This window comes from Podarcis erhardii (genome assembly GCF_964252035.2).
Source record: "Podarcis erhardii genome assembly, chromosome: 6".
NCBI lineage: Eukaryota > Metazoa > Chordata > Lepidosauria > Squamata > Lacertidae > Podarcis > Podarcis erhardii.
In genome coordinates, this window is record NC_138510.1 from 6,072,814 (window position 1) to 6,093,678 (window position 20,865).

Below are 20,865 nucleotides of genomic sequence, written 5' to 3' on the forward strand. Positions count from 1 at the left end.
CTGTTTAATTTAAAAGGATTAATTACCGGATATTTTCAAGTTTTGAGTTATTTGCATAATATTACTTGTATGCTACACAGTACTTCCCTATGAGACATAATGGGTGATTTAGTTGAGGTGGGGTGGAGATGTAATTACTACTGAATACTTTCATCAAGTTGTCTGTGATGATGAGTTTTCTTTCATTTTTTTAAAATCAGGGAAACAGTTGTTTAACTAATAATAATAATATATGATATATTTTACAAGACCAGATACATTTACAGGAAGAATAATTATTCCTGCCATGCTTTTTGATATTTAGAATAATTATTGCCCAAGTTTTTAAACAGTGGATAAATGGTCCTTAGGAAGCTCTCAATTCTGTACATGCTTGATTCTGGTTGCTAGACTGAAGTATTTTTTTCTAGTCCAGCCTTTATGTTTCCTTTAAAAAGTTCAGGAAAGTATTTCTATAATATAGGGATCTGAAGATCAAAACCATTAAGTGTGTTGCAAGAGTTAGTATTACATATTTCCATAAACATACTGCTGTTTGGAACAGAAGGAACAAATTACTCTGTGCATTTTTTGTATTTTGATAGAATTTCCCAAAGCAGAAAAGGTAAAGGAGAGTACCACATTATGGACAATACTGTACAAATAGCCTAGGTCTGTTACAAATTTAAATAATTCCAAATTCTAAGATACATTAAGAATAGCAAACTGAGCATGATGACACAATTTCAGTTGTAAGTTTTATAACACTTAAAAACTAGCATTACCCCCAGATAACTATAATATTACCTGAGTTGAAGGTATCACTCTTTTCACAGTATCTGGTGATATTTCACCAGAAGAGGGGATGATGGTAGTGGGGCTCTGAGTGGCAAGGTGTGATGAAGGCAGCAGAGGAGGAGTTGATGCTTCCACTTTGCCATCACATTCACCCCTTGAACGATTCAAGTTGGTGCCAGACCCTGAGGAACACAGGAAACGAGTCTCACCCACATGAACTAGCACCAGCTGGTGGTTTTACAAAAGGCAGGGAATGAACAGCTGTAGCTTAATCTTCTGTCAGTGGGAGTGAACGAAGTGCCACAGAGATTCCAGGCCCATTGACTGTTTTAAATAGCCTCCCCACCCAAAAGTGTGGTGGGAATTATATCACACAGCAGCATAATGGTCACTAAAGGAAGTCAAAACAAGAAAAAGAACACAAGGCAGCACAAAAATGAGAACAACTTTCAAAAGATACAATGATCCGTTCTTTGTATGTGACTAATTCATTGCCATTTTTTTAAAACTTAAAAAAATTATTTTCAACATAAAAAGGACAAGGATGTTCTTACTGTCATAACAAGTCGTCTCATTAGCAATTATGCAATCAGAAAAGGAATTTATGGAGCTCTGCTGCAGCCAGCAGTGGGAGACCCATGCACACATCAGACTCTAATAATGACTAGCATGTTTAAATTAGTCATAACTAGCATTGTTGCTGTTAGAGAAAGTAATACAAAAACAACACACATCCAGCTTAAACATAGCCCACAAAAATAATGCATTTTTCTGAGTTAATTCACAGAGTTCTGGGACCACTAATGAAATACAGCCTCAAACATAATCTCACGATCAAATACACAAGGTACAGATACTGTATATTTTTGTGTTGAGGGCACTGTAGTACAATATGCTGGGGACACAAGACATCACTATTCACACAAAACATGAAGTATGTGTAGCAATTTATTTTCAAATATTTGCAGAATTTAAGTTAAACATACATGATAGAACACTAATTATTACGAAATACTAGACTTAACAGCCTAATCCCAAGACTTGAAATGGTAGCAATAAGGTGAGTAACACAGAGGAACCTATGTTAGGCACACTCTGAACCTGTGTGAGGCTACCAGACCAGTACTACGGTATGATTAACTAGTTAATTGAACTTTTTCTTACCAATAATGTATTTAGAAAACTGTGTATGTATCAAAATAAATTGTGTGATGATTAAGCTATCAGATAGCATTATACACACACCACAAAACTATTTAAATTCTGATTATAGATGGTGGTTATAAAGAACTTTTATCCTGAACTGCAAAAGCAAGAAAGAAGCACAATCCTATTGAAGGCATAGAATGAAATAGCAGTATCAGAGCAACAGAATATATATGTTTTAAATCTTGTTAAAATTAATGTATAGCAAGAAACATGTTCTATAAAAAGTACTTTTGAAAAATGACCACAACACAAACATTTTTCTTTAGCTTTTGAAGGTTTTTATGCATTGACTGTCACTTGATTTATAAAACCTAAGGTCAAATGTACATGTAACCTGATGCATAAGTTGCTACTATAAATAGTTTGAGATGACATAAAAAATAACATGAGATACTAAACTTAAGACATATCAAAAAGCTATCATAAATTATAAGAGAGAAAATGTTTAAGAACACATCTGAGCCAAAGGATTAGCAACAGTGTTTCCATACCACATTCATCCAAACACCCAATTTATATACAAGATTATTCATTCCATTGAAAAGCCACTCAGCAAGGATGAAGTAACAAAAGTTTCAAGTCTTACACTCTATTCCTTGGGTTCACAGCAGATTATATATATTATTTCAAAAGGTTTCCAGACATGTAATTTCCACATGTTTTAATCTTGAATAGTGTATTGCAAATGCATTGATTTGAAAGCAATTTGACACATTTCACTTTCAGCCTCATATAAAGAACTTATTTTGGTGCTTTTAATTTATTTGCTTATTTTAATAATGCTTTTTTCATGTCATGTTATCAAATACTGCGCCCACTGCTGACTTCCCATAAAGTCCCAATGATATTTTATTATTATTAAAATGATTGATAAATACCTAAATATCATTACACAGATTCCACTATAAAATAAAACAATGACACCATTAAAGTTTAATATTTTGAAGTCCCTCAAGTGTTTAATTGCCCTAGTCAGTAGAAACCTATTCTAAATACAAGCCTTTTGTTTGCAAAAGCCCCAAAACTGATGGACCTCCTCCTAGAGGAGGTAAGGAAATCTTATTTTAATGTACATACTGCCTTCCAAACAGAATCTGACTTACAAAAAATACACAATACAGCGAAATTAAATGCAGGAGGTAATGGCAGCATCAGATCAAATCAGTTAGGGATGAAATAGTTTTTAAAGCCTGGGAAATTAAACTGACACCAAAAAAGCGTAGGTGCAAGGTAAGTCTCATTCCATCAAGGCGCTATCCCTGAGAAGGCTCTCCCTGGTTGCCACTCACTGTACCTCAATTGATGGACGCATCTGGAGAAGAGTCTCCAAAGACTACCTCAACTGATAAATAGCAAAGTATTTTTGAAATAGTTCAAAGCCTCTTTTCTGTTGCCCTCTTACAAGAGACGTTTAAAAAAAATCAGGTTTTTGGGTAGTGGAGGTGTTAATTTACTGTTTCAAAGTTTTGGAATGTTTCTATAAAATACATAAATAAAAATAAATCTAAAAAATACAAGAGACGAGCTTGGATTCACTGCATATGTACTTGGAAGCAAGTTTCACTGAGTTAGGTAAAGGTAAAGGTACCCCTGCCCGTACGGGCCAGTCTTGACAGACTCTAGGGTTGTGCGCCCATCTCACTTAAGAGGCCGAGGGCCAGCGCTGTCCGGAGACACTTCCGGGTCACGTGGCCAGTGTGACAAAGCTGCATCTGGCGAGCCAGCGCAGCATACGGAAACGCCGTTTACCTTCCCGCCAGTAAGCGGTCCCTATTTATCTACTTGCTCCCGGGGAGTTACTCATAGTTACTTATGATTGCAACCTTAATGTGTTCCAGTGAATAAAATTATCAAAATATATACAATTTCAGTATATTAAATTTCAGCAAATAAGCAAAACTCAAACATTACTCAAGATATCACCCAAAGCTACATTGCGTTAAGTTTTACCTGTTTTCAAGAATATTCAGAGAACCCTGCTAGATCAGGCCAAGGGCCTATCTATCCATTCTAGAAGTCTGTGCTCACAGTGGCCTATCAGATGTCTATAGAAAACCCACATGCAAGACATGAGTGCAACAGTACTCGTCAGAGACCATGAATCAATAAAATAAAAACCACCCAACACTTTTTCTTCTTCTAATATTAAACAAAAATATCTGCCAAATACCTTCTTAGTTTATTTGTGGCACCAATATCAAGAAACCCATATATTTATCCCTTCTACGTCAAAGGTTCAAGTTCTCCATTTTGCTTTCAATTGTGTCACAAACTAAAGCACTGCCATGGCATCCTTTCCACATCAAGTTCCTGAGTGGTCATATCAAAGCAGCAGGAAACATTTAAAATGTTGGGATTGCAAGAGAAATACAAATAAAAAGTTGCTCAGCATACTCGATGAATCTACAATGCAATAAACACTTGAGAAACACTTCAAATGACACGAGATCACAGTGTTATTCTGCCTGCCATACGGTAGTCTCAAAGCTACAAAACAAAAACTGACAGTTTTACCCTATTTGTGCTAGGCAACAGTTCCTGCTGAATATATATTGGCGGGGGGCTTAGTAGCTTAGTTGCATTTGATATCCCATTTAGGTTACCTCATCTCTCTCCCCATTCCTCCTGGTAATGGCAGAACATGGTATTCAGTAGAAGTGAAATTCAGGGAGCACAACTATACAATCAATACAGTGAAGTTGTTTCATGACTGAGTGTGACTTAGCTGGATAACAAAAACGCTGTGTTTTTGGCCCACACATACTGTCTTCTTTGCCACCTCCAAACTTGTACCATAGTGAAAGAAATTAAATGATGTTTACTTAAGACCTTATGTTTCTGTCATTTAGGAAATACTGAACACACAATCATCTTAATTGTGTCTTTAGCCCCATCTGTTAGTTTTTGATCCCATATCAAGAGGATTTATTATGGAGCAAGGCTTTAAAAAGGGATGTCTTTTCCTATCTGCTTGGTAAACAAATATGCATTTGATTGGCTAACAAGATGAGCAGCAACACACCAATAAAAACTGCCAACCATCCTAGATTCATAGCCTAGATTATGGATTCACATTATTAAGTAAAAACAAATAGTCTTGTGGCACCTTAACCACTACAAATTTATTAAGGCACAAGCTTTAATATATGTCATTTGTTGTCAGCACTGCCCTTCTGCATTCTATGTAGATCAGTGGCTACACAAAACAAATAAATGGACATAACTGTGCTCAGAATGTTAATATCCCAAAATTAATAGGAGAACATTTCAACCAATCAGAGCACTCTAAGTGATCTTAAGGTGGCCATACTTCAACAAGGGAACTAAAGAAAACTCCAGTGGGATGTGTGAATTTGCTTACCAGTTGCCTTATTGTCTGTTCTGCTTTCAGGTTCTGCTTTCAACTGTTCTGCTTTCTATTTCTTCTTCTTGCATTTCACTTTCCTCTCACCTCAACCCTCTACAAATCATGTGTATATATGCTTGCCAATTTAAGATTACCCTTCATGAGGCTGATAGGGAGCAGATTCCAATTATCATCTACTTACAAATGCCACTATCTGACCAGCAACTTTCGACAGACCAAGGGCCACCTGTCACAAATCTGCTGGTAACATAGTAAAAACTTGTGTCTAGCTACCTTTTCAGATCAGGATCTTGCATGACTGAATTACTCTGCCTCACATGAAAAAGATACCTAAGAATAGAAAGCTAGTATTTCAGCAGGAAGGCAAGGATATAACTCTTCTACACACAGGGTATTTTTCTGTATGAAGCAACACTTAATTGTGCAAGCCCATCATCTGCAATATGAAATGGTATAATTAAGGCATAGGTTTTCCACTTATCTGCTGTTTGTGGGAGCTAGGCCCAAGTATCACCTTGTTAAGGCTCTACATGCATAGCACTCAAAATAATTAATGTTGCATTACTTTGGGATGCACCATACAAGGATACAAAATAAGAGTGCCTAGAACTGTTTTTTTAAATAACTCCTTTATGAATGCTTTTAACTTTTAAGTAGTGTACAAAGGAACAGCAACTTACAAGACAGTGAATGTGTGCCTTTGGGTAAGTATTCGAACAGCAGAGAACTTTCCTCTCCCAGCATGTCAGCTTTCAGGGACAACAAGCTGTTCTTGCTCATAAGGGCTGCCCGCAGATTAGCAACTGCTACAGCCTGGAGCGCATCTTCCTTCTCTGGAGTAAGAGGCTGAGAGAGATAACCAGCTTCACCTCCTAGGAGTGCTTCCTCGACATTTGCATAAAGGTCCACTCTCTCTATTCGGCTGTCAGAGTTGCTGGATTCTGCCCCTGTCAGATCCACACCTAAGTGGAAGAAAAACCCAACATTAGTAAACATATCACAATAGAGTCCTCTCAGCCATATGTACATTTGTAGCACTTCCTCCATCCATCATTCCACAGCATCAGAATCAATATGCCTGCTTAAAATGAAGGAGCTGAGATTACTTTGTCTTTTCCCCAGTTTTATGATGCCTTCATCTGATGCTATAATACAACTGTTGCTACATTTGTGCAGTACACACTTTTGCAAAGTTATGCACTCATTTTGCAAAATAAACTCTCTTGCTGTTAAAATAGTAGTAGTAACATCTGGGGAAATGTGGCTGCTGCTGAAGACACTCTATACCACACTCAATAGTGCAATATCATTATGGACAAACAGAACCTTAATGCCCCCTTTATACTTGCTCAGTTGCAATTATTCCAACAGCATATTGCAACTTCACAACATTATGAATACAGTGGTACCTCGGGTTAAGTACTTAATTCGTTCCGGAGGTCTGTTCTTAACCTGAAACTGTTCTTAACCTGAAGCAACACTTTAGCTAATGGTGCCTTCCGCAGCCGCTGCAGCATAATTCCTGTTTTCATCCTGAAGCAAGGTTCTTGACCTGAGGTACTATTTCTGGGTTAGCGGAGTCTGTAACCTGAAGCATATGTAACCCGAGGTACCACTGTACAACGGACTAGTACATGCTTCAAACGGTGTGCATGTGTCAACAAACTATGCACGGAATATAGTGAAGCCTCAGAAAGCTTGTTTTAGACCCATCTTGCCCTATTCATTTATTTTATTTAAATATCTATACACTACTTCTCTCTGGGGGAAAAAATAAATCACCACCAAAATAATCTGAAAGAAAAACCAAAAGCAATCTAAACAGTTGTAAGATACCAGAGCAGATATTGATCATATTCCCCAAGAACCAGTACACTCACACAATTGTTCTAATGCAAAATATACACCCACATAATTGTTTTAGCCTTGCAGATAGAGTGGAGATTAATCAAGACTCCTGGGCAGTTTGAGTGCTGCCACCTACCACTGGTCACACATCAGATATAGAAGGAAAAAAAACAAGTCTCCCCTGATAACTGTGAAGGTGGGTGGGCTCAAATGAGAGGAGGTGATCTTTTAGAAATGTTAGCTTAGCCCCAAACAGCTTCAAGGGCAAAGAAGATAGTACTGCGAACTGGGCCTGGAAACAAACTGCGAGACAGTGAAGTTGTACAATAGTGAGTTTGTAAGATTATACTCTGGATGTAGCTAAAGCTTTGCCTACAATCCTGGCCACAGTCACATTAGAGATATCCAGGAGTAATGTCAGATTTGGAAGCACTCCCAAGGTACACACACACATCGTTCAGCACAATCTCATTCAGAAGAGCCTGGATGAGACGTGACAATAGTTCAGTTGGTAGATCATGCGACTCTTAATCTCAGGTTTTTGGGTTTGAGCCCCAAGTTGGGCAAAAGATTCCTGCACTGGAGGGGGTTAAATCAGATGACCCTCATGGTCATCTGATTTTGACAATTTTGACATCATCAAGTTTACTAACCAACAGAATACCCATCTCATCCGATTTATGTTTCACTTTATTAGTTTCATAGAATCATAGAATTGTAGAGTTGGAAGGGACCATGAGGGTCATCTGATTTAACCCCCTCCAGTGCAGGAATCGTTTGCCCAACTTGGGGCTCAAACCCAAAAACCTGAGGTTAAGAGTCGCATGATCTACCAACTGAACTATCGTCAGGTCTCATCCTACAATCACCTAGAAAATGAGTCAGGATCTCAACATCTTTCCTAGAAGCAGAAGAAGCTGGATGTAATCAGCACACCTAATGACTGCCCAGCTCAAATCTCCAGACAAAGTTTCCTAGTGTTTCCATGTAGATTATAACAGCATTGGAACGAATTGGAACCCTGCAAACTGCATGCCATGGAGACAAGAAGAAGCTTGTCAGCACCACTGTATCCTAAAAAAAAAAAAGAGATCAGAACCAACATAAAACATTGTTGGCAAGCCCTGTATCTATCACACAAACCAGAATAACATCATATTCAATATTGCCAAAAGTCACTGAGGTCTAACAAAACTCTTGCCTGCTCTGGTTCCAAGAGGTGACAGTCATTCAGCAGGAAAGCAAGGCCACCTCAGCCCTAGAACCAAGCTAGGAAACAGGGGAGGGCTCCAACATCACATCATGGTCTTCTGATTGTTCTGTTAATTAATGCATTTCTACTTGCCAAATGGAACAATTCTGCTCCTCCATCCAAGCACAGTTCTGAGTCTCCTAACCATCCAGAAAGGATTTGGGGGAGCTGTGGTGGCGTAATGGGGGGGGGAGAGCCCCCCTTGAACTAACAGGAGTCCTTGTACTGGTTGCCACGAGTGCGCCAGGCTAACTGAATCCAGACCCAGATTTTTTAAAGGATCTAGGTTAGGGAAGCAGAACCTCGTTCAGCCCAAGATCCATATGCTCTCATGGCCTACCTTCTAAGATCCACATAGCAGTGGTAGGCAGGGTCAGATGCAAAAATGGGCTGAGCAATGGATGAGAATCCTACCTTTTTACAAGAGATTCCATTCCAGCTATGCAAAAGTTTGAGGCTTCTACACATACACATATACATATACCACATAGCCACCCTCCTCCCAGGTATCCAAGAGGCATTATCACAGTTCACAAACACACTGAACCAGACAAAAGCACTCAAAGTGTGGCCTATAGAGGGGCATAGCCTAAGGAGAATCCTGAGGGCAAAACAGAGAGGCCTCTAGGCCTGAGATTTCACATTCCAGATCTAAGAAATCAGTTTCATTCAATAATCCCTGAACCACCCCACTACTATTCTCCCAACCTCCTTTCTTAGCAGGTAGAAGGCAAACAGTTTTCAAGTACATAGTAAACAGCAACCTATCATGGTGGTTGGGCAGAAAAATTGTTTTTAGTTATCCTGCCTCAGCATTCTTCTTCCACACCCACATCATGGAGCTGATGAACCAAGAACTGTACTGTCCAAGATTAAATTTACTGCTGCAATATGAAGAAGGGCAAGTCCATGAACTATGATACAATGCTGATAGAAGTTGACACAGATAAATGAAAAACTTAATTAAATTGTGGGAGCTGTACCTGAGACATGGCAGGAATACGAATTGAAAACCCTCCTCCATCTGGTACTGTAAGGAGTCAGGGCAGTTATTAACTGGAAACTCAGATTTAATAATCTTAAAATAAAGCTCTCTTTTTAAGATGGGCCATTCTGAAAATTATATTTCTGCTTAGTGCCATCAAATTAAAAACAAAAATTAATACTGCAATATAAACTTAAACTAAACTAAAAAGAGAATAGTGTAATATACAAGAGATTTCACTCTGGCCTATGTGTGCAGCGGAGTGGAGGGAGGCAGAATGTTGCTTTGCACATTTGGCTCGGTAAGTGGAAGGGACAGCCATGTAGTGGGTTAATAAACCTTTAAATAACATCCGAATCAGCCCCAAGAATGTTCTCTTGATAATATCACCAATGTATCATCCATATGACAAGGGCATTCAGAGGAGCATTCTGTTTGTGTGCTAAGAATTAGCCAACTGCATTATACTAAAATACAGCCCTGTGCAGGGCTTGATTTTTTAAAATAAACTAACAAAATGTTTACTTCAATAAACCTTATTATCTGAAATAAAGTATGTTTTCTGTTCTGACTAGTACTACTACATTTTTGTTTCCTTTAGAGCCCAGTTCACATTACTCTTCCTTGAATACTAACAGTGTGACAGGACAACAAAGTAAAGCCACAATCCCTGCTTAAAAGGAACATCTGCATCCACATTAAAATCTGCCCAGGAAGCCCAGCTAGGAACACAGCGTGTATATGAACTTCCATCTATGGGCACACCAAAGTAGGGTCTTCCTTTTTGTGGATTAACAATCACAGACTTCCTGGGTGATGTTTAACTAAGTCACATGCTGAACAGGGCATTGAAATCAAGTGACGTCCTCTGATTTCAGTAGATCTGCTCCTGTGATGACTTAGTCAGATACCATCTAATGTCATCTGAAAATCAATATTGGAAAAGCTTATAGATACAAAAACATTTCAAAAAAGGTGCAGGTGGGAGTGTTTGTAGATGTCAATTCCCAAAGCAATCTACTTTCTTTTTAATAATACATAGATTAGGTAATGTTTAAGTATTCAAAGGAAAGGAAAGAAAGGAACATGCCAGAAAAAAGCAGAATAGTTAACACACAACTATATTTAAACTTTCAGGTAGATAGCTGTTTTGGTCTGACACAGTTGAAATAAATAAAAAATTGTCCAGTACAGTGGTGCCCCGCAAGACGAATGCCTTGCAAGACGAAAAACCCACTAGACGAAAGGGTTTTCCGTTTTGGAGGTGCTTCGCAAAACGAATTTCCTATGGGCTTGCTTCGCAAGACGAAAATGTCTTGCGAGTTTTTCTGACTTTTTTCCCCTCCCCCCCCCTTTTTCTAAGCCGCTAAGCCGTTTATCTGCTTATCCGCTAAAAGCCGCTAAGCGCGCTAATCCGTCAATGGGCTTGCTTTGCAAGATGAAAAAACCGCTAGACGAAGAGAATCGGGGAACGGATTCTTTTCGTCTTGCGAGGCACCACTGTAGCACCTTAGAGACCGACTAAGATTGTTCTGGGTATAAGCTTTTGTGTGTATGCACACTTCTTCAGATTTCAACTGTTCCCATTCTTCCTGTGAAGGTAATTGACCTCTACAGTGCCAGACTTTAATACCACAAAATCCTACAGCCCAGTGGTTTTGTATTTACTTAATCCTATAAAACTATATCCCTAATATATGTGAATGACCCAAGAGGAAAAAAATAATAATGCTACTCTTTCAGCAATTCAAAAAAATCCTTGTTTTCATGCATATCAATAATTTAGAAAGATAGTTTTCTGCCTATATTAGCACTGAAAAGCAGACCGAAAAGATTAAAAATAAGCCAGCTAAATCCTTCATTTGATTCTCAACTGCTGATATGAAGAAAATCTGCACTATGCATTGGCTTACAAATTTTGTTAAGGAGACCAATGAAAACAATGTATTTTTCCGTGCTTCTTAATTTATGTATATATTTTTATATGGTTGCCTTTTGGGGCCCAGCTCCTTGAAGGAAGCTTACACCATAATAAAGCACCAGTCTAAACTGATATAACAAAGGTAGAACCACCAAAGGTACCCACCAATAAAAAACAAATTAAAAAATAAAGGCCAGTTAAAATAATCACGGAGAAGTAACAACAAGAACAGCAGCTAACATTACCCTTACTCATATATCCCCAAGAATGATGTTCAGTTGTCTCTATACTAATGCACAGAGCACGAGAAATAAGATGAACTTGAGCTCTTAATACAGAATGGTAAAAATGATATAAAAGGCATTGTTGAAACGTGGTGGAATGAGACTCATGACTGGGAAAGCAGTAATTGAGGGGCATAACCTATTCAAAAGCAATAGACCAAACAGGAAGAGAGGAGAAGGAGCATTATATGTAAAAGATGTGTACATCAGTGAGGAAAGCCATGATCTGAAGCATGAAAGGTAGGTTGAGACTATTTGGGTAAGAACTGTATGAGAGGGAAATAGCAGTAACGTCACTGTGGGAGTCTATCACCCACATTTTATGAAATTGTGGTTCATCCTAATTAAGAGATAACCCTTCTGTGGCTTTTAGATTAATCTGTATGAAATCTAATCAAACAGGATCAAAACTGCAAAATGGTAGGATTTTTTATTGAATCTTTAACTGGTGCTCCATATATTGCACCACTTACAGTGCAGACTGTCATTATACAACACAGAGTTCTAGCCCCAAAAGTACGTATGCAGGTAGTCTTCTGTCAACTGCTGGTGTGTGCAATGCTCAGTGTGAATTAGTTTATAGCATGCTACCACATAGGCTTGCCTTACATCTGGTTGCAGTGATGGACTAAAAGCTAATACACACTGAGCTTGGAAACAGTCTCATACTGTACTTCCTTAATGTAAACTGCTGCAGCTGACTGGCTGTTTTTCATCAACCACCAAGACTGAAGGAGGTTGACAGAGACCTAAAATTTGAACTGAGCTGATATTCCAAGGTTAACTGACAACACAGTCAGTAATTCCACTGTAGGTATGCCGTGCTTTGATGTGACTGATTTGGGCAGTAATGCAGGCCCTACACACAACCCTGGACAGTTACCAAAGGGGTTACATCTACCTTCTTCAAAATTCAGACTGGAAGAAAGCATTCTGGTAAGTAATCATTTTATTTTCTAAGAGCCAGTGTAAAGCCACAGGAAAACATTTAACACATAATTTACATGGTTATGCTTCATGTTGTATATGAAACAACATTTTTAAGCTTGAAAGTTTCCCAAGATGGCACTGCTGCATAAAAAGACACAAGTACAATACACAGAATTTGAATAAAATATTCAAGAAACTGAGATGTTGACTATTATATAACAGGAAATGTGTTTCTTATTTTACATAAATGGATTTCCATTTTCAAAGATACTTCGTACCACTGCTACTTTAGAGAACATGTTATGCAGCTTTTAAAAGCTTTTTTTTTCTGGTACAGAAATATTTGTGTTTCTCTTGTTAATTTATCTATTTAGGGCCTAATATAATTATTTTTCACAAGTTTTCATTAATAAATTTAGTTACTGGCATTGAGATATATAGCAGCTTGGGAGGGGGTGCCTTCAGATGTCTTCTAAAAGTAAAATAGTTGTTATTTACTTAGCATCTGATGGGAGAGCATTCCACAGGGCGGGTGCGGCTACCGAGAAGGCCCCCTGTCTGGTTCCCTGTACTCTCACTTCTTGCAATGAGGGAACTGCCAGAAGGCCCTCGGAGCTGGATCTCAAGTGAAAAGCAAGACATATCCTTTACGCTACTATACAAGTAATCGAACCATTAAAGTTTATGGCCTTTTAACTAGTATGCCACAAATGATTATGCATTCACATGAATGTTTATACATATCACATGATATGATTCTACAGAGACAGAAAGGGGGGAAAAATCTTACTTGTTTCACGACTACTGTATGGCCATCCTTGGGCAGATAGAAAAGGTGGTACTGGAGAGCTTGTTCTGCTGTCATCTCCCAGTTGCTGTGTAATATGGCGCACAGTATCTTTGTTTTTTCTGTTCTTTCTGCGCCCAGTAGGCTGCCATCCTTCTGCAGCGCCTTGTTCTGAAAAAGTATTCTGCATTGTACTATCTTTGGCAGACTGCAACTCATTTCCTCCATAATGAGATGGAGAGCTCTGTTCCTCTTTGATACGCAAGGATCCATAACCCATATCACTAGACCACAGAGATTGGGAAGAAATGTCATCATGACTATCCATTTTTTGTTCTTGATCCTCTTTTCCATATGTGCTTCCTCCTTCATGACAACTAGCAATGGCTGAATCACCAGAGGAGTTTGCAGGACTTGTCCGCCGAGCTAGCCAGGGAGATATGCTCCTACCAGCCACCACTGCCGAAATCAAAGCATCTGTACTACTGCTGGAGGTTGCTCCAAGTTCATAATCAATAAAATCATCTGATGCATCAGACTTAATGCTTATGTCAAGAGCAGCCTTTATGAAATTGTGACAAGCTTGAACAATATCAGTCATCTGGAGATAGCTAGCAGCTGACATCACCTCAATAACATTCCTGCTGGTCAATGCAAGGTGTGCAGAGTACATGAAGTCAATGATTGCTTTAAACCCCTGGGCTGTTACAATATCTAAATGAGTGACCGTTGCCTGGTCAGAAGTCTTCTGCACCTGGCAGTACAGTGTCTTGAAGTAGCGACTGCTCCCAAGTAAAATGTTTTTGTGAGCCTTGAAAATCTTTCCCTCCACTATAATGCAAACATCACAGAGGATGCCATGCTGTCTTTGTTCATTGAGTTCTTGAAGCAGATGACGATAATGGGAGGCAATTTCCATGTCTTCCTTTCGATTATTCATTTAGAAATATTTGTGCTACTGCTTCCACACTGGTCTGTAAGGGAGAAATAGAAAGGCATTATCACATTAAAGGGGCTGTCATACTATTTAAATCACGACAAAAATTCAGAGAGGCATTTAGCTATCTTTCCAAGTTTGAAGACAACAATAATTAAGGCATTATACTTAGAACAGAGAGTTTATTGCTTGACTTTAATATTGGATTTGCATTTAATAGGCAGGTTTTTAGAAATGCTAATGTCAGGTGGGGGGAGTTGGTAATTATTGGGATTACAGCAGCTGGGAGGAATGATTTAACCCATTCTTCCACTGCTGAAATCCTGAGGAAAATCCCTCATTTTAGCAGCAATGGGGGGATTTTCTGGCCATGCAAATACCAGCTTCAGATAATGGATTTTCTCAGGCACACAGCAAGGGAATAAAGAGTTAAATTCCCCCTACCAGCTTGCTGTAAACACAATAATTATTACCCCTTCAACTAATGCTATTTGTGCTTTTGAAAACCTGCACATTAAATATAAAGAAGCACTTGAGGTCCTATCTGGCTTGGCCCAAGAGAATAGCCTGCACTGAATATGTAAACTTGGACCATCAATATTCAATAGCTTTGAATATTCTTGAAGCTTTGAAGATAGCATGCCAGGATATTAACCTTTCAAAACTAATCAAGAGAAAGTATGATGTATTTACCACAACTACAGAGAAAAAGAGACTGAGATAAGCTTCCTGTGTTAAGGTATCAAATTTTAAGATCCTAGCAAGCTAGTGTTGATAATTATGTTTGTAGAGGCAAAGCATCCTATAGCAGAAACTCCTCAGGAAAGAAGTTACTAGATCCTGCGCGAGAAACAGCTGAATTCACGTCAACCTCAGCTAGGGCTAAGGGTGGTCAGTGCCCACAGATTACGGTGATTGTTGGGAAGGGAGAGAAAACCAGGCAGATGTCAGAATTAAATGAAGAGTTCAAAACGAAGCAGGGCAAAGGCTAATAGAGTTCTCCCAAGAGAACAAGCTGGTCATCACAAACACTCTTTTCCAACAACACAAGAGACGACTCTACACATGGATATCACCAGATGGGCAGCATCGAATAATAATAATAATAATAATAATAATAATAATAATAATAATTTATTATTTATACCCCGCCCATCTGGCTGGGCCTCCCCAGCCACTCTGGGCGGCTTCCATAAAAACCAAAAATACAGTAAGATATCACAGGTTAAAAACTTCCCTGAACAGGGCTGCCTTAAGATGTCTTCTGAATGTCAGGTAGTTGTTTATCGCTTTGACATCTGCTGGAAGGGCGTTCCAGCCTACCGAGAAGGCCCTCTGCCTGGTTCCCTGTAGCTTTGCTTCTCGCAATGAGGGAACCGCCAGAAGGCCCTCGGCGCTGGACCTCAGCGTCCGGGCAGAATGATGGGGGTGGAGACGCTCCTTCAGGTATACTGGACCGAGGCCGTTTAGGCCTTTAAAGGTCAGCACCAACACTTTGAATTGTGCTCGGAAACGTACTGGGAGCCAATGTAGGTCTTTCAAGACCGGTGTTATATGGTCTCGGCGGCTGCTCCCAGTCACCAGTCTAGCTGCCGCATTCTGGATTAGTTGTAGTTTCCGAGTCACCTTCAAAGGTAGCCCCACGTAGAGTGCATTGCAGTAGTCCAAGCGGGAGATAACCAGAGCATGCACCACTCTGGCGAGACAGTCCGCAGGCAGATAGGGTCTCAGCCTACGTACCAGATGGAGCTGGTAAACAGCTGCCCTGGACACAGATTTAACCTGTGCTTCCATGGACAGCTGTGAGTCCAAAATGACTCCCAGGCTGCGCACCTGGTCCTTCAGGGGCACAGTTACCCCATTCAGGACCAGGGAATCCTCCACACCTGCCCGCCTCCTGTCCCCCAAAAACAGTACTTCTGTCTTGTCAGGATTCAGCCTCAATCTGTTAGCCGCCATCCATCCTCCAACCGCCTCCAGACACTCACACAGGACCTTCACCGCCCTCACTGGTTCTGATTTAAAAGAGAGGTAGAGCTGGGTATCATCCGCATACTGATGAACACCCAGCCCAAACCTCCTGATGATCTCTCCCAGCGGCTGCATGTAAATGTTGAAAAGCATGGGGGAGAGGACAGAACCCTGAGGCACCCCACAAGTGAGAGCCCAGGGGTCTGAACACTCATCCCCCACCACCACTTTCTGAACACTTTCTGAAATCAGATAGATGGAGAAGCTCTATACAGACAGCAAAAACAAGACCTGGAGCTGACTGTGGCTCAGATCATCAGCTTCTTATAGCAAAATTCAAGCTTAAATTAAAGAAAGTAGGAAAAACCACTGGGCCGGGTAAGATACAATCTAAATCAAATCCCTTATGAATACACAGTGGAAGTGAGGAACAGGTTTAAGGATTTAGATTTGGTGGATAGAGTGCCTGAAGAACTATGGATGGAAGCTCGTAACATTATACAGGAGGCAGCAACGAAAACCATCCCAATGAAAAGGAAATGCAAGAAAGCAAAGTGGCTGATTTGGAGGGGGCTGATGGGAGTAGGCCCACTTTTTGTGATTCTATCTCTTTTTCTGCTCTTTTAGATGTGGCAGCCATTTTGTGTTGTGCCATGTACTCACAGCTGCCATTTCTGACTGGTGCCCACAGCACTTCAAAATTCCAGATGTGTTCATCAGCCCCAAAAGGCTGGAGTGTACAGATTTATAGCTTTATAAGACACTAGTCATTCCATTTTCTTTTAAATTTATCATCAAGTTACTTACAGAACCATTTTATACCATGTACTTTCTGTGCTCAGTTGATATCTGCTGTTTATACTTTTCCATTGTTTTAAAAAGCTACTAAAATGCACCCATTCTAATGAATTTCCTTCAATGAAATTTTACATTCTCCTTTTCCTACCTGTACTATGCCTTGTAGATTTTAAACTTTTGGATAAACTGTCTACAGAAATCTCTAGCCAAAACCATGTCCATAGTAAATAAAAAATAAAAAAAAATATGTGGGCCATATTCCAATGCAGCAGCTCCACTGGCACAACAGACTCCCATGCACGCAACAGAACTTCAGTTCCCACATGCTCTCAAAATCAGCTGAGGAGATATTAGGGGCACACAGGGGGAGCATAGGAAACAGAAATTCCAGCACAACAGCAGATCCCCACTGGTGGACCATTGTATAAGAAAGTCTGACTAAAATGCATTATCTGCTGAAGTTATTATCTATTCTGTATACTTCTTAGGAATAAGAGTACTGTACATGCACAAGCAGCAAATTTCTGCCAACTTTCCAACACCTAATCACACATGTGAATGCAGTTAAGTAGCTTCCACACAATATGACTTTATGATCCAATTTATTTTTCTATTACACTGTCATGAGTTAAGCTTGTTATTAATTCAGCTTCCATGCGAGAAGTGTCCTTCCAATGTCTTCAGATAATTCTTTGTTGACATTATACTCATTATCTTAGTCTCCCTCTCCTTCCCTAGCACTAGATAATTTCTCTTGGAAATACAAAGTCAGCTAATCACACAATGCAATCACCCACCCCCAGGTATTTACCAGCTTTAACCACATCTGGTTCAGTTACTGGTAAGCATAATTGAATGTCCTTTAGCTGAGAAAGTGTATATCAGTGTGTGTTGGCTGCTTCAGCTATCTATTCTACATTTGGTTATATTTAGTCTTCTTCTATAATAATTATTCCTTTCCCAATTAGCCAACATGAAAAATAAGAGATGAGTCATTGCTAGGTTGACCTACTGAGACTTACAAGTGTCACTAAATTTCCTTGGATTAGGGCCAGGTTCTTTGATTCTATGCTAAAAACTCAATTCTTGCACCAAAGTAGCTCAATATCCGCAAAAGGGAATAATTTATGCAAATGACACAATACTATAAACTTAATTTACACCCTTCACTTTAGTAATAAAAACAATATTTTTGATAACCTGGCTTTTAATTGAATTTAAATAAATGTGTACATTATATTTCATAAATGCCTTCGAGGGTATTCAGGCAACATGAGATCACTTCTATCAATCTATCTATTAACTTTTTAAGTAAACACCCATTAGAAAAATATCAACTTAGTAATCTAATGTATAGAATATTCCCAACTACAATCACTTCACAAAGGAATACATTCAAATTCCATCAGTACTGTGGACGGTCCAGATTTTACAAACCGTATATACATAGATTACAAACGAGCACAGTTAAATGTGATTCAGGGATGAGGAAGCAAGCATTTCGGTGCAGCTAGAAAGGTGACAGACCTTCCAGAATCCTGAATCCGAGTTTTTGCTTAGGGTCAACCCCATAGATAAGGCAACAATTTTTAATCTTAAGACTAAAGCTTAAAATGTCTCCCAATGACATCTTCATAGACAGTAGCAGCACACTGTTCTTCATACTATTGCTTCCCAGACAGATGAAGTCCTAAAGGAAAACATCTAACCATAAATGACCACTATGAATTTTCAGAACTTGGGAGCATCCAAAGAAATGAGGTTCAGCAAATGAGCTTTTCACTATGCTTGGAAACTAAGCACACTTCTCACGGTGAAACCTTAATGAACTGCATGTTATCTGTTTTACAGTGATAATGGAAAGATAGTTGCCTTCAAGATTAAGTGAATTGTCCCATTTTCTGCAAAACTGCAGAAAAGTGTAAAAATGCAGCTGAAAACAAAAGGTATCTCTCACCACAATTAAGAACATAATCTGTGTAGGAATACCAAACAGAAGACTAGACTGCCACCACTTAGCAGAGGTTTCTAAATACTATATGAGAAAAACAGAGGGCCGGCTGAAAAAGAGAAATGTTTTAACAGGTGTTCTGTGTCCCATTCAATAGTATTTGCTGATATCAGTAGCCAAATGTACATCAAGAGTCAGGCTTTTTGTGAAATCAGAATCCACAGCAATGCCTTCCAGTGTGGTAATGAGAGAATGTAGGACTTCCACTTCATCCCAACATTCTATTCAAACACAGCTCATCTTTTTATGAATTCCTTTCTCTTCAATATGCTTCACTCCATGCTACAAAATGCCATAATAACAGAACTACTGAATTGTGCAGTGTGGTGCATGCAAAAGAATGTAGTTCTTTTCAAACGTTTCTCAACGTTTGACTGACTCTTTGTAGGTCAATCAAACGTTGAGAAACAACTTCAACTCTATAGAACTGAAGAGATATAGTTACAATTTAATTACAGTTCTGCAATTAAATTAATGAAGAGAAAGAACAAGTCTTGAAAAATGCAATCCAAAAAAATTCTCAGGCATGGACTATCAACTTCTGCAGGTCAAATCTTCTGGTTCTTACCCCTAATATGAAAGAGGCACCTTATTTTTAGGACACCTAATCTTAATACTAGCTGATATCACAAGGAGGAACCTTTAACAAGGTACAATAAAGTTGTTACTCATACGACTAAAAACACAATTAGGAAACCCCATAGAATTATTTATTATTTCATATTGAAATGTTGACCGTGATTAACTGCATCACAAACAAAGAACTTAACAATGTAGCTATGGATTTAAAGTGGATATGCACCCTTATAAGGGGATTATGATGGCAAAAGTATGTGTCATAAAGTGGGTTGTATGAATTTCCTAGAGTGAAGAAGTGTACAATTTAAAACAAGCAAGCATGCAAACAGAAAGAGGATGTCCTGAACCCTTTCAACATATATACTCCCTCCCCTAAAAAAATTGCTTCTTCCCCTACAGGTGGGTGTTAGTTCTCTTCAAAGAACCATACTGTGAGCATGGAGAACAAAACATGAGTGGAAGTTTCAGCACTATTCCCCCACCCATGCTTTACTTTCAACACCCCTACATTTTTAAACAAGGAAATCAGTTACATGGGTTCTGACACAAATGTTAGCTGCAGTAACATCTAGTTTCCCTGCCAAGCTAGCAATAGTTATCAAAATTTATTTCAAGTTCAGTTATTCCATTGTGTATATTCCAGTTTTATAAACACAACTTTTTTTCTCATCACAAATCAAATTTTATCTCTAGTAGAAATATGATATGTTTAAACAGATCAATTGGCAATGTGTGAAACTTTTAAAGCCAGAGCAACAATAGAACATGATATAACTGCAGTATAGGTGTCTGTAGTCAGAAAATTTCTACATCTCCGCTTTGATTATTTTTCATTTTTCTCCATCCACTACAAGTGTACTTTCTACAGTTTCTGGATATGTAAAAAGCAGGCAGACCCCCGGATGGATGGATAGGTATCACACAATAAAACTGTAACAGTGAATTTTGTTAATGAATTTAGGTGCAAAAGCTATTCTGCAACAGTCTTTCAGAAAGAGAAGTGGGGGGAGAGAAAGAGAGATCACAAGATGTCCAGATACAGTCAACCCACGTCTTCTAAGTTCCATTAGACATCTGGACAAAGCACAACAACATTCAATTATGGAAGTCAATGCTCCTTTCTTCCCCACCTCCCCCCTGATATTTGAGATGATTTAGATTTGTTAAACCATTACTAAAAATTAAAAATAGAAGCTAGCCAAAGATACT

At 39.0% G+C, this 20,865-nt stretch overlaps 1 protein-coding gene across 4 annotated transcripts in view; it reads right to left on the minus strand.

Annotated features, from left to right (window-relative positions):
- Window positions 1–20,865, minus strand: part of ZBTB46 (zinc finger and BTB domain containing 46) — a 55,679-nt gene that overhangs the window by 24,477 nt on the left and 10,337 nt on the right. For 3 of the 4 annotated variants that reach the window (XR_014157908.1, XR_014157909.1, XM_081867688.1), the window contains 3 exons: window positions 13,364–14,334; window positions 6,034–6,315; window positions 787–959 (listed from right to left, as the gene is read on the minus strand). Coding sequence is in view for 2 of the 4 variants with exons in the window: in XM_081867688.1 (XP_081723814.1) it covers window positions 787–959; window positions 6,034–6,315; window positions 13,364–14,300 (1,392 nt within the window). In the remaining 2 variants the exon portion in view is untranslated. The remainder of the gene's footprint in view (window positions 1–786; window positions 960–6,033; window positions 6,316–13,363; window positions 14,335–20,865) is intronic. The other variant, XM_081867689.1, reaches the window with a different exon arrangement.